Genomic DNA, 12,852 nt, shown 5'->3' with positions numbered 1-12,852 from the left:
CAACTTGCAAACAGAAAGACACATAAACATTCAAGCTTCCTCCACCACCGCCCTTCCAGGATCCTCTCTCCTGAGCAAGTCTGTGTGTGTGTTTACTTACAGTGAGTAACTGTTTGCTTTGCAGAACTGTTTATACCCAAAGCTATGAAAGATGTAATAAAAAGAAAAATCTACGCTTTTAAATACCTCAAAAGCTGATTGTCCCTTCCCTATTTTCTGATGCCTCCCCGGGGCCAGCCTCCCATCCATGTCCCCGGAGGCCTGTCAGCATACAGTCTCCCAGGCAGGACACGCCCCTGCCACCACTAATGGGAGCTGCTTCTCCGCCCAAGAAAACCGCCTTAGACAGAGCTAATCGCCCGCCCCTGGAGCCCCCACCAGGGAGAGAGTGGGCATCCAGCCAGCAGAGACCTGCAGAGGACAAGGTGTGACAGTGCCCTCACTCATCTAGGGCCCTAGAAGTCACAGTGTAAGAACAGCAGGAAGTGGAGGGGCATCAGGGATCCCCTGTACACAGTTGGGGAAACTGAGGCCCATGGAATAAAAAGACTTCTCAAGGCCACCAATGGCGATGGTGTGAGATCAGGGGATGGGACAAGGCTGCTATGAGCCACCTCCAGTGGTTTAGCCTTTCAAAGACCTACAGCACTGTCCCATGGGAGAGGTCGAGGGGGAACAAGCTTTCGCTGGAGGTCTGTGACCAAGACTGGCTGGACCTGTTCCCAAGGTCATGTGGAGGGGGTTCCCACACCACGTAGAGAGGGTTGGAAGGTTCTTTCCAACTCCAGGGGCTCTCCGAGCCTTTGGCAGCTGAACGAAGGTGCAGGCTGGGAGGATGGGACTGGGTGCCAAGGAGGTGGCAGGAAGAGAGGTCGGGGAACCGGAGCCTCTGGAGGTCTTCACAGCATCCCAGTCCCCGATTCCGCCCGCCCCGAACCCTTTACTAACAGGTCAGAAGGGCACCTACCAGGATGTCCAGGCAGGCGGCCTTCAGCAGGGTGATCTGGTCTGCGATGGTCAAGCTGGTGAAGCCTGGCAGGCGTTTAGCAAACTCCACGATCTTGATAATGCACTTGGTGGCCAGTTCGCTGAATTTGTCCCAGAGGCCCAGGTCCAGCCGGACTCGATGGTCAGCACTGGAATTCTAAGAGGGAGAGAAGACACCACAGTTGCTGGGGAGCCCTGTGGAAGGCAGGAAACTCAGCACATTTCCTGATAATGCGCCTGCACGTCAGTCTTGGCCAGGGAGCGTCCTGGTGGTTTGGCTGAGTTTTCAGCTTAGATTTACCTTTTAAAAATGCTCAAAATCTTATTCCTTACCACTGGATCACCAAATGATAGGTGAGGTGGATTTCTCTTTGTGCAACTATCCTATATAATAAAAGCCTAATATGCTAAGTGTCTGGTCCTCTGGTCGGCCGTTCAACCAATCAAAGCGTAATATGTTAATGATATGCTAAGTCCGCTCAACCATTCGCTATGAAGTGCACTGACCACCAGGGGGAAGACAGTCGACCAGTCGCTATGATGGGCACTGACCACCAGGGGGCAGATGCTCTGATTGGTAGGTTAGCTTGCTGCTGGGGTCCGGCCGATTGAGACTGAGCAAGGCAGGTCGGACATGCCCTAGAGCCCTCCTGCAGTTCCTCCCTGGCTGGCCAACTTCCCGCGTCCCGCCCCAGCCCCAATTGTGCACTGGTGGGGATCCCTTGGCCTGGCCTGCGCCCTCTTGCAATCCGGGACCCCCTCAGGGGATGTCTGAGAGCGGGTTTCAGCCCGATCCTGCAGGCCAGGCCGAGGGATCCCACTGGTGCACAAATTTGTGCACCGGGCCTCTAGATCCAGTAATAAATGACAGAATGGAATAAGGAGTCACCATGTTAGAACTCTGATGAATGACTGGCTCTAGGCACTGACCATCAGTGGTTGCTATTATCTTAAAAAGAGGCAGCCTGCCATTTGGGTGCCCTGATGGAAACACGTACCACTGCCTATGAAATGTCAACCCAGAATCACATGTCTAGCTCTAACTACAGGAAAGCCAGGAGACAAAGAAGCGTGCTGAACTACACCACGCAGGATGCGACTGTCAACACCCAAGAGGCAGAGACCTCATAAACCCAAAGGATTGCTTTCTTCAACAGATACATTGCAAGGGGAATAAAGAAATGGACAGGGAAACCTATAGATTAACAGCGGCTCCACCCAGATGCTCATTAACTGATGAATGGATAAGCTGTGACACACCAGGCGGCAGAGGGCTCGTCAGCAATGACAACAAAGGAAGCATATGTCTGACTGCATACATTTGCTAAACTCACAAGACTATACCTTTAAAAAAAATAAAATCTGCATTGTTCATTTGACTTGACTTTGAGGTTGACATTTTATCAATTATAACCTGATAGATTATAAAGAAAAAAGGGAATGAGCGTCTCTTAGTATTATATTGGTAAGTTGGACCTCTGAAAAATTTCTTTCTACACATGCAAAATTATTTAGACCATTTTTCAGAAGAAGAAAAACTTCCTACATCCTTAATTGTATTGTAAGTAGCCTATGCTTGGGGTTTTCAATATATGCTGCTCTGCTCGCATGATCTCTCTCTCTCTCTCTCTCTCTCTATATATATATATATCCCACGTTCAAAGGCTGTTAAATCACATTGTTTACCCATATCTTCAGAAAAAAATAACTTCTACTGTCGTGGTAAACAACCTGCTTCCCTATTTATAATGGTCTAGCCCTCTAGCAACTTCAGCGTGAAATTATCGCTAATTTGCCTACAAACGTCAGGTGGTCATAATAATCTGGCCACTCAGTGTATTTCCGTAACAGTATATAATAATTTCTACTCGTCCATAGATACTGGTATTTCCTGTACTGAATATAATGAGGAAAAAAAAACATTTCAAGAATTGGAAAAAGTAAAACATTGCTGGTAAAGAATTAAATATGTAATTAAACAGATTTTATTTTCAGCCCCCCCATGGCCCCAAACAGAAAAGCCAGGACTCTCCAACCCCTGCACTGAAGATGACCGTCCCCTCTACCATCCCCCCATCCTGCTGGATGTTTATAGCACTGATCTCCTAACGCACCCTGCCAGGCACTCATTATACAGGGCTTTCTGTCTCATTTTTTAAAGATATATTTTTATTGATTTCAGAGAGAAAGGGAAAGAGGGAGGGAGAGGGAGAGGGAGAAACATCAATGAGAGAGAATCATTGATTGGCTGCCTCCTGCATGCCCCCTACTGGGGATCCAGTCTGTAACCCAGGCATGTGCCATGACCGGAATTGAATCGTGACCTCCTGGTTCATAAGTCGATGCCCAACCACTGAGCCACACCTGCCAGGCTTGTCTCATTTTTCATTGCTGTATGGTGCCTACAACAGTGCCTGGCACATGGCACTTAAAGAAATAGGTGCTGAATGAACCAATGAGTGAAGTTCCCATAAGCCCATGCTTATTTAAAATGGCTCAGGACAGCTAAGGTTTTGAGGCTGAGGCTGTCCTAGGCTGAGGCCTGGGCCCCTCCCAAGGCCTCCGTTGCCTCTGAAGGTGGACCTGAGCCTTCCAAGGAAAGGAAAGGCTCCCAGGTCTGGCTGGGGCCTGACAGATATCAGTTAAGGGTACCATGCACCCCCACCCATGTCCTTCGTTCCTCCCTCAGTGGAAATCAGCTCACGGAGCCAGTAAAACTAGCTCCTGTCTGGAATGCTGGTGAGCAAAGCCAGAAAGAAACGTTGGCATCAGGGATGCCATCCGTGCCCTGGGAAGCTGGTGGCCAGCGTCGCCGTCTGCACTGTTCTTTGCGGAAAGTAGGCATGCGCCCTCCAGATTTATTGTCCTCCCTCCTCGAGGACCTTGGCGGAATACAGTGCACTCGGGGGAACATCAGATCAAGATGTGCGCCATTCGGGCTGTAATTAAATTTAATAGGCAGTTTATCCGGTTCGGGGGAAGACGCGATGGAGAGGGGCGGAGAGGCGCGCCTACTGCGGGGAATCATTTCACAATGGAGTATCCATCTGGAAAAAAAGACATCGCCCCGGCCCAGCGAGTGTGAACGAAATCTTCATCAGCATCGGATGAGGTCACTTCATCACGCCGGGGCCTGAGCGGGAGCAGCCTGTGGCACCTTCTATTAAAAAGAATGCACGGCCGTCTCCGCGGCATGTAAATCTCACTCACGATTATGCAAACTGAAGGGAAGAGGCAGTTAATAAAACACAAAATAACCTGGTGTTTTATTAGACGGCGCGCTGGATTCATGGGCACGGGGTGGAAAATGGCTTATATATTATCTCCCAGCCGCGGCGAATGGACAGCGCGGCCTGGGGTGGCTGGGGATGGAGGCGGTTGCGGGGGTGGGGTGGCGGGGCGCGGAGGACGTGTGGGTTTTCTGCAGCTTTTCTGAAACCCGGCTGGGGGTGGGCACGTGGCTTTGAAAAAGGACAAGGTGTTCACAGCAGGATTACGCGGAGGAGCCCTGCTCAGTTGGCACATTTCTGTGCCAGGAACTATACAAAGCATCCTGACACCTCTTTCTCATTCAACTGTCCCAGTAACCCCAGGAGGTAGGTACTATTACAACCCCATTATATAGATGAGGAAGCTGAGGCTCCATGACGCTCATGGTCATGAACCTCCTAAGTAGCACAGGCAAGGTTTGAACCTGAGTCTAAGAGGCCCCAAAGCCTAAATGATGTAGTGGCTGGGGTTTGTCCTGAGGAGGCAGAGTTACGTATCCCCAGAGCCCATGGTGTCCTCTGGTTCACACCCTCCTTCCATGTTGGAGAGCTCAATACAGTAGCCACACCCCACTCCCCACCTTTCTACATGGAATCCCCTCCCACCCCTTGTGTTTGGAGGGGCCACTGGTGAGACATCTTCCCATGGAGACTAGCTCTGAAGCGCCCTCTGCTGGGCCTGGGCCCAGAAGGTGGTGGGCATATGTTTCTGCCTCCCCTACCCATTCCTGCTGCCTCCGGCGGCCTGACCTGTGGTCGCAAACCTACGCAAATGAGGGAAGAAAAAGGAAGTACTCTCTCCAAGACCTGTAGGTGGGCGGCTAGCTGCCTTTTCAGTTCCTCTCTGCCTACTTATTCCCAAGGCATCCCACAGAAATGCCAGGCTGGTGAAGGTGGCAGGGAGTTTTCTGGCAGTGGGAGCCACCGCCCATCTAAAAAAAGCTCTCGCTAAAAAAAAAAAAAAAATAAAATGCTCGCTGGAAACTTGCAGAGAATGTGTTATGGCTGCTGCTATTTATTTATACCCCCAGCTACTTCCAGAAAGGATTTGAAGTGGCTTCCGATAAAAACAGAGCTAGGTCTGTGTGCAGAGAGGAGGACTCGAGAGACATCCGGAGGAGGGGCAGTATCAGGGCAGCCTCGCTCCTGCAAACCTGCCACACGCACCTGGAGGGAGGTTGGCTGCCCTGTGCTGGGGAGCAGCCTCTGGAGATGAAACTTGGCGCTTCCCCTTTCCCTGCTGGACAAGAGGTGCAGGAAGTCCCTGCGAAGTCCTTAGAACAATGGGCACCAGCTGGGGACTGACGGTGTCTTGTCCCCCAAGCAGTTGAATGGGAAGGGGCCCTGGATGCCCTCAGGGAAGCCACCTGCCTTAGGCAGAAGCAGACCCCGAGACTGGGATTTGAATGCAAACAGCTTCTTTGGGAAGAGATCCCAGGAAGCCTGGAGGAGGAGTGGGAGGGGGCAGGGAAGGGCAGGCAGCCTGTGGAGATCATCCCTGAGGGCACCGGGGCGCCACCTTGCTGGGGAACTGGGGCACAAAACAATATGTAATTATAGATGTGTTTTCTGATGGTCTTAGGTGACCCCTGTGAAAGTGTCGTTCGACCCCCAAAGGGGTCACGACCCACAGGTTGAGAACCGCTGGTTTAGAGGATACACAGGAGGGATCCTGCTCCAGGGGCAAGGAGGCTGGGCTGTTCCTTTGGTCATTAGGTGGGCCTCTCCCAGGAGTATCGGTGCTGCACACGTGAGCCAAGCAGCTCTGGCAGCCAGAGGCGGCCTGGGGCGGGGGCACTGAGCGATGGGACCCACGTCGGGCCCTGACAGCATCTGCTGCATCCTCCCAGGAGGCAGGGCAGGCAGCCTCGCTGGCCTGGAAGCAGGTGGAGGCGGACCCACGGCATAATGAGAATCCACAGGCCAGGCTACTGATTTCAGAGGGAGGCCTGGGGCAGGGAAGGTGGCAGAGGCCCCCCATGAGGCTTTGGGGTGGGGAGGAGCTGTGCTAATAGAGAGAGGACTGTCCTGAAGGAGCACAATGGTCCCAGGTCCTGGGGGAAGCCAGGCCACACAGGACATGTGTTCCAGGAGGGTCGAATGCTGTGCTTTGTGTTTGCCCTGCCCTCCTCCAGACCAGAGTGGATGCAATGGCACCTGGTTCCCAAGTGAGTCAGGGCCTGGGGGGGCTGAGGAAGACACCTCCATCTGGGGACCCTGACACAGCAGCTCATGATCCCAGGGACTGTCCTATCATGTCTTTCTCCTTGTGACCTGCCTCAAAAGTTTCCACCTCCAGGAAGCCCTCCTGACTCCGACTGTTCTCTTTTGCTCCATCTTTTCTGGAGCTAAATGTTGGATTTATTCGCAGATAACTGCCACCTCCTCCCAACCAGATGCCCAATGGCTCCTGCTGCCCTCCTGATGTCTTCTGTCAATGGTGTAGCTGTTAAAAGGGCTGTCTTTGCATTCAGTCTGTTCATGTTCAAGCCCCACGTGTTGGCTAGGAGACACGGGGAAAGTTATGTAGCCCTTCTACACCTCAGTTTACTCATCTGCCATAAGGGGGCAACAGTACCCACCTCATAAGAGTCCCGTAAAGAGTAAGGGAATTCATATCTTTAGATTCCTTAGCATGGTCCCTGGCACATAGTAAGTGCTCAATAAATATTAGCTGTAATAATAATGATGGTGATGATAATAAAGATTCCTGACCACAAGCTGTCCATTTCTCTCCATTATTTATAGACTAAAATACAAATTCCTCAGTCAGCATTCCAGGCGCTGCAAGGTTTTTTTCTTCTCACTTCCCACTTACTCTCAACACCACCCCACCATTCCAGAGCACCTGTTCTCTCTCACCATCTCCTTCTGGCCTCTCCCGTGGCCCATCCTCAGTCAGTTTCCCTAGTTCTTAGGTCAGGACACACTCACCTCAATACTCAGCCCAGTACAGTGCTTGGAACATAGTTGGCAATCAATCGCTACTTCTAAAAGGAATAAATGGTAAGCTCCATGGCCCTGGCTATTACGTATTTTACTTCTCTGCAGGGCCAACATGCACCTGGCATGAGACCAGGTCCCCTAAGGGTTGGTTCATACCCAGGAAGTGGATATGTGGTCGCATCCCTGCTGTGTAGATATTTCCAGATCCCATCATAGAAGCTTTGCATGAATTGTTTCTTTTCCTCTTCCTAACCCTTTTCTATCGTCCCCATTTTACAGATGGGAAAAGTGAGGCGGAGGGAAGGTAAGTAGCTTGGGCACAGTCACGTGGCTGATGGGTGACTGAGCGGGTTTAAACCGCATCCATCTGGTTCCAGCACCCTTGCTCTTGATACATGGCGTTACCCTCCATCGCCTCTCGGTTGACGGGCCTGCTTCGTCTCCTGACTTAAAAGGAAAGCGCCCGTATGGTATCCAGCAAGTCCTGCTCCGGGTCTGCTTTGGGCTAGGACAGTGCTCCCCAAGCTCAGAGAGGGCTTGCCCACTGAGTCCAGCACCTCCCCTGGCCTGGCAGGTAGGTCAGTGCCTTCTCAGATTAAAGAGTAGAGCACCCCCGAGTCTCCTCCCTGACACCACGGGTCTGGGTGGGCCCCAGAAGGTCATCTGGGTCTTGCTACTCAAAGTAGGTTCATGGCCATGGCTTTGCAGAGTGTGGTCTGTATAGTAGCAGCACCAGCACCACCTGGGAGCTTGTTAGTTATGTCCCACCCCAGACCTGCCTATCGGGACCTGCATCTTCAGGAGCATGCCAGGTGCTTCCTAAGCACGCTGAGATTAGGTTCTTCCTCCGCTTCCTGAGCCAGTCTTGGGTTTGGCGAGGGGACCTGTTTAGTCGAATGCCAGCCCTCCAGCAGCTGGTGCCACCCAACCGCACAGCCTCATGCTCACCCGAGAAGCTGCCCTGGCACGTTCTAGCAACAATTTCCACAGCAAACCTTCTGGGCCTGCTCTTGGCCCCCATTCGTGTTTTATAGGTGAAACTGTGGCACCCACATCCAAATGCATGGCTGGGTGCACCCCAAGAATCGCTTCGCAACCCTTGCACTCACTGTTCCTTTCTCTACCTGGCAACGCCACTTCATCTTATGTCGTGGCCTTTCATACCATTCTTTTCCTAGCACACCAGTCACCAAACCAGCAAATGCTGATATAGCTGCATTTTAAAAAAGATCTATTTTTATTGATTTCAGAGAGGAAGGGAGAGGGAGAGAGAGATAGAAACATCAATGATGAGAGAGAATCATTGATTGGCTGCCTCCTGCACACCCCCTACTGGGGATGGAGCCTGCAAGGGCATGTGCCCTTGACCAGAATCAAACCTGAGACCCTTCAGTCCACAGGCTGATGCTCTATCTACTGAGCCAAACTGGCTAGATTTATACTTGCATTTTTTAAAAAGTATGTTTACTAGCATCTAGGCAAACAACACAAGCCACTTAAAGAAGCCAGAACAACATTCTAGTTATATTTAGTCATTCATTCACTGGACAAATATTCATTGAGTGCCACACACTAGGAATATACATCAAGGAACATAATACGTACGAAATACACTTAAAAAAATTAAAGTACCCCATGACGTCTCTACCAGCTCATCCCAGACCAGGAAACATACGCCTCCTACCTTTGCTCCCATTCCTCTCCCTCCCTCTTCTCTTTATTTCTAACCTCAGTGAAAGCCATTCCAGCAGAACACTGGGAACAAAGGGGGACCACCCACTCACCTCCCTACCTGGGGAAGGGCCACCCCTATTTTGTGCTTTTCCAGGCCTTGGTTTACGGGTTATACACCAGCCAGATCCTAGCCCAGGGGAGGCCCCCAATAATCTGGGGGGATCTTACACGTGGATTGGTGTTTTTAAAAGATCGCTCCCTTACCCGCCCTCTGGGTCCCCACTGGGCTCTGCACAGGTGTCCGTCATAACCCGAGGACACCTACCTCACTGGTGTCCTTCACCAGACCCCGAGTCCCTGCCAGCAGCAAGCTCACCTTCCCTGTTCACGTCCCAGTGCCTCTGGGTCCCCACTGGGCTCTGCACAGGTGTCCGTCATGACCCGAGGAACACTGGTCTCCTTCACCAGACGAGTCCCTGCCAGCAGCAAGCTCACCTTCCCCGTTCACGTCCCAGTGCCTCCCGCAGGGCCTGGCGTAGAGCAAGTGCTCAATTCGAGTTTCTCGGGTGGATGCATGCACGTGTGACTGACTGATCGGAGGAAACACCGGCCTCATAGAGAGCACCCAAGGGCAACTCCAGGAAGGAGGAAGGTGGCCCTGCACAGCCCCAGGGCCGACAGGCACATCCTGGGCCGAGTTTGGGTGGAGGTCCCCTCCAGGCCCAGGGCAGAGCCTGTGCGTGCGTGTGTGTGTGTGTGTGTACACACACGTGTGCACAGGGGCCTGTGCCCATCCTCCCAGCAGCCCGGGAGCGGGAAGCGTCTCTCACCGTGGTGTACTTGCCCAGCTGGCAGAGCGAGGGGAAGGTTTCCTGGTGCGCTTTTCGGATCTTCTCGGTGAGATCGTCCAGCTCTGCTGTCATTTCATAGCTCTCCGTGCATTCCTGCTTCGTCGGCTCCTTCTTTTTCTTGTTCCTGTCATTCCTGACAGCTGGATAAACGAGAGACAAGGCACATCAGGGGTCACTAGCAGCTGGGCCCGCACTGCCTGAGCTGGGAGGGTCCGTCTCCCCACGCCTTGGATTCCTTGGACACCCAGAACAGAAACAGTGGGAAAAGGTGCTGCAAACACATCTCCCAAGGAAAGAGTCTCGGGGCTGGGAGGCCGGCAGAGCGCGGGGCTTGTCTTTCTGAGCGTGCACATGCGGTCCTGGAGGAGAGTGTGGCTCGTCCAGAAGGCCGAGAGTCCACTGGTGTGGAGAGAACTGGCTACGTGGACTGGGCCTCACTGAGAGCACGTTCCCCAAGTCCAGGGTGAGGGCCCAGAGGCATCGCAAAGGAACCTGCCTGGGAGACTTGTCCCCAAACAACACCGGGGGGTGGGGGGGACATCAGACGCGGTGATTCCAAACTAAGCTTTTTGGTTTGACACCGCTTTTCAGTTTTCTGAGTTCACTGACTGGCACTTGTGGAGAATTCCTGTTGCAGGTAATGGGATTATGGTTTTTGTCCCTTCATGCTTTTCTGCTTCCTAAATTTTCTGTGTCAACCGTATGTCTCATTATTTATAAAGTTATTTAAACAACAATAATCTATGCATTTTGAACTCTCAGCCTGGAAAACCATTCATTCATTCATTCATTCCTTCACTCACTCATTCACTTATTCACCCACAGCCGCTGCACACCTTGCCTGGCCCCTGTCCCCTCAGCAGGTGTGTCTTGGGCTCCACAGGCCCCACTGAGCTCAGCACCAGGCAGAGCCGGCACCCAGGACCCCGGGGCAGTGGAAGCCGGGGCCTCCACTCCTAGCACAGGCCTCTCGGGTGACTTCAAATCCGAGTGTAACTCAAAGCTCTGGCCTCTGGCCTGGATCTCCCGGGGAAGGAAACTGAAACCCAGGGAGACCAACAGGTAAAACTAGCCCATGTGCCCCCTCTGGGAGTCCGCATTCCCTGGGGACCCAGGGTGGCCAGGCTGGAAACCGCCTGGCTGTGTGTGCCACCACCATGACCCGGGAATCTGTGCTGCAGACCGACCCAGGGCACAGGAGATCGCCTACGAGGATTTGCCCTGTGCTGCCTCCTGGGAGCAGTTCCCTGGGTCTACACCAGGAGGATCCGAGGCCCTGCTTGGAGCTGGAGCTGAAGGCAGCATAAAGGAAGGCATGGGAGAGGAGAAATGGGAAAGGGAAGAGATGGGAATGGGGAGGGAGGGACAGAGGGAGGGAGCGAGGAAAAAAGGGGAGGAAAAAAAGGGACTGAAAAATACCAGTGTGTGTATAAGCTGCTCACACCTGACCAGAAGGCAGGGGGGCTGGGAAAAACCCCCACATTTCTTGACTATCTTGAATATAACAACTGTCTACAGTATCTCACTTAACCCCCTTATCAGGTAGGTGACTTCAAACCCATTTTACAGAGAAAGAGACTGAGCCTCAGAGAGGATAATGTGCCCAAGCGGATGCAGCTGATCAGTTCTTTCTTCACGTGGACACTTATTCCTAAAGGAGTGGATGCCTGAGAAGAAAAAGCCTCCCAAGATGCCTGTCTTCCCCTGGGACTCTGAGAGGACACTGCTCTTTGGCGCAGAACATTTCTGGTCTAGAAAGTGGCGAAAGGCAGTGTGCGGCACCCAGCCTCGGGTGCAGTCTTTTCCACGTGCCTGGACTGTTCCCAGCAGTTTGGGAACACAGGCTGAGGGTAGCGTGGTTGACAGCAGGGAGAATACAAAGAACGCATACAGTTAGCAAAAGGGAGACAGTGAGGAGGAAGGGGCGGGGGGGTGTGGCAGTGGCGATGCTCCTGTGTCTCTCTACAGGGATGACGTCTGGGTTGGTGAGCAGGGGCCTGAAGGCTTGTGTGTGAGCACAGGGCTGTGGGTGCAGGTTATCGGACCCTCTCCCTTCCCGGGTCCTGCCAATGACCCCTTTTCTTTAGCTGACACCAGAGTCACATCAGAACAGCTGTGAGGAAGAGAGTTTAGAAGCACCTCAAAAAGTGAAGCCTGGAGTTACCATGTGACCTAGCAACTCCACCATTACATACATACCCAAGAAAACAGAAAATATATGTCCATGCAAAACTTGTACACAAATGTTCATGGCAACATTATTCATAACAGCCCACAGGTCCCTTGGCTGATGAATGGATAAAAAGAAGGTGGTATATTCACACAATGGAATATTATTCAGCCATAAACAGGAATGAAATACTGACACATGCTACAACACGGAGGAACCTTGAAAACATGCTCAATGAAGGAAGCCAGCCACAAAAGGCCACACGCTGGTTGATTCTATTGATATAAGATGCTCAGAATAAGCAGCTTCACAGACAGAAAGCAGACCAGATCGCCCAAGGCTGGGGTGGAGGGTGGATGGGGAGTGACTGCTAAAGGGTATGGGATTTATTTTTGGGGAGATGAAATGTTCTAGAGTTGGAGAGTCCTAACAGTTGTACAACCTTGTGGATATAACTACAGGTCATGGAATGCATGTTACACTATGTGAATTATACCTTCAAACAAGAACAACCCAGAGCCCCAAGGGAGGTCCCAAGTCACTGGACACCAGGAACTGCTCTGAATCGGAAGCCAAGGTGGCCCTCATTACCATCTAAGACAGCAGTCACAGTAATGCCCCTTACTGACTACTTAGCAAGGCCGGCCATTGCCTTAAGCAATGAAGAATTCCAGCTGACTGAATTCCACAGTGAGCCAGGTGAGGAGCAAGCACACTGCAGTCCCATTTCTACACTCTAGGAATTGGAGGCCCAAGATCATCCTGTTTGCAAGTAATCAAGTCAGGATTTCAGTGGAATGTACAGAAAAGCAGAGAGAGGAACCACACACCCCAAATTACCCATCACCCACCCCCCAGGCAGGACTGGGGCCTGTGTCTGCATTCCTAAGCCTTCTGTTTCCCACGGCCCCCTGGACAACTCAGATAAGCAAACCCAGCTCTGGGGGGGTGGGGG

At 52.2% G+C, this 12,852-nt stretch overlaps 1 protein-coding gene across 5 annotated transcripts in view; it reads right to left on the bottom strand.

The window, feature by feature from the left end:
• Window positions 1-12,852, bottom strand: part of RARB (retinoic acid receptor, beta) — a 156,927-nt gene that overhangs the window by 12,100 nt on the left and 131,975 nt on the right. For all 5 annotated transcript variants that reach the window (XM_005856593.2, XM_005856594.2, XM_005856595.2 and 2 more), the window contains 2 exons: window positions 9,707-9,867; window positions 968-1,144 (listed from right to left, as the gene is read on the bottom strand). In XM_005856593.2, coding sequence (XP_005856655.1) covers window positions 968-1,144; window positions 9,707-9,867 — 338 coding nt within the window. The remainder of the gene's footprint in view (window positions 1-967; window positions 1,145-9,706; window positions 9,868-12,852) is intronic.

The sequence above is a fragment of the Myotis brandtii genome, unplaced genomic scaffold (genome assembly GCF_000412655.1).
Source record: "Myotis brandtii unplaced genomic scaffold, ASM41265v1 scaffold1036, whole genome shotgun sequence".
NCBI classification, from domain to species: domain Eukaryota; kingdom Metazoa; phylum Chordata; class Mammalia; order Chiroptera; family Vespertilionidae; genus Myotis; species Myotis brandtii.
This window is presented reverse-complemented; position numbering and strand designations above follow the sequence as displayed.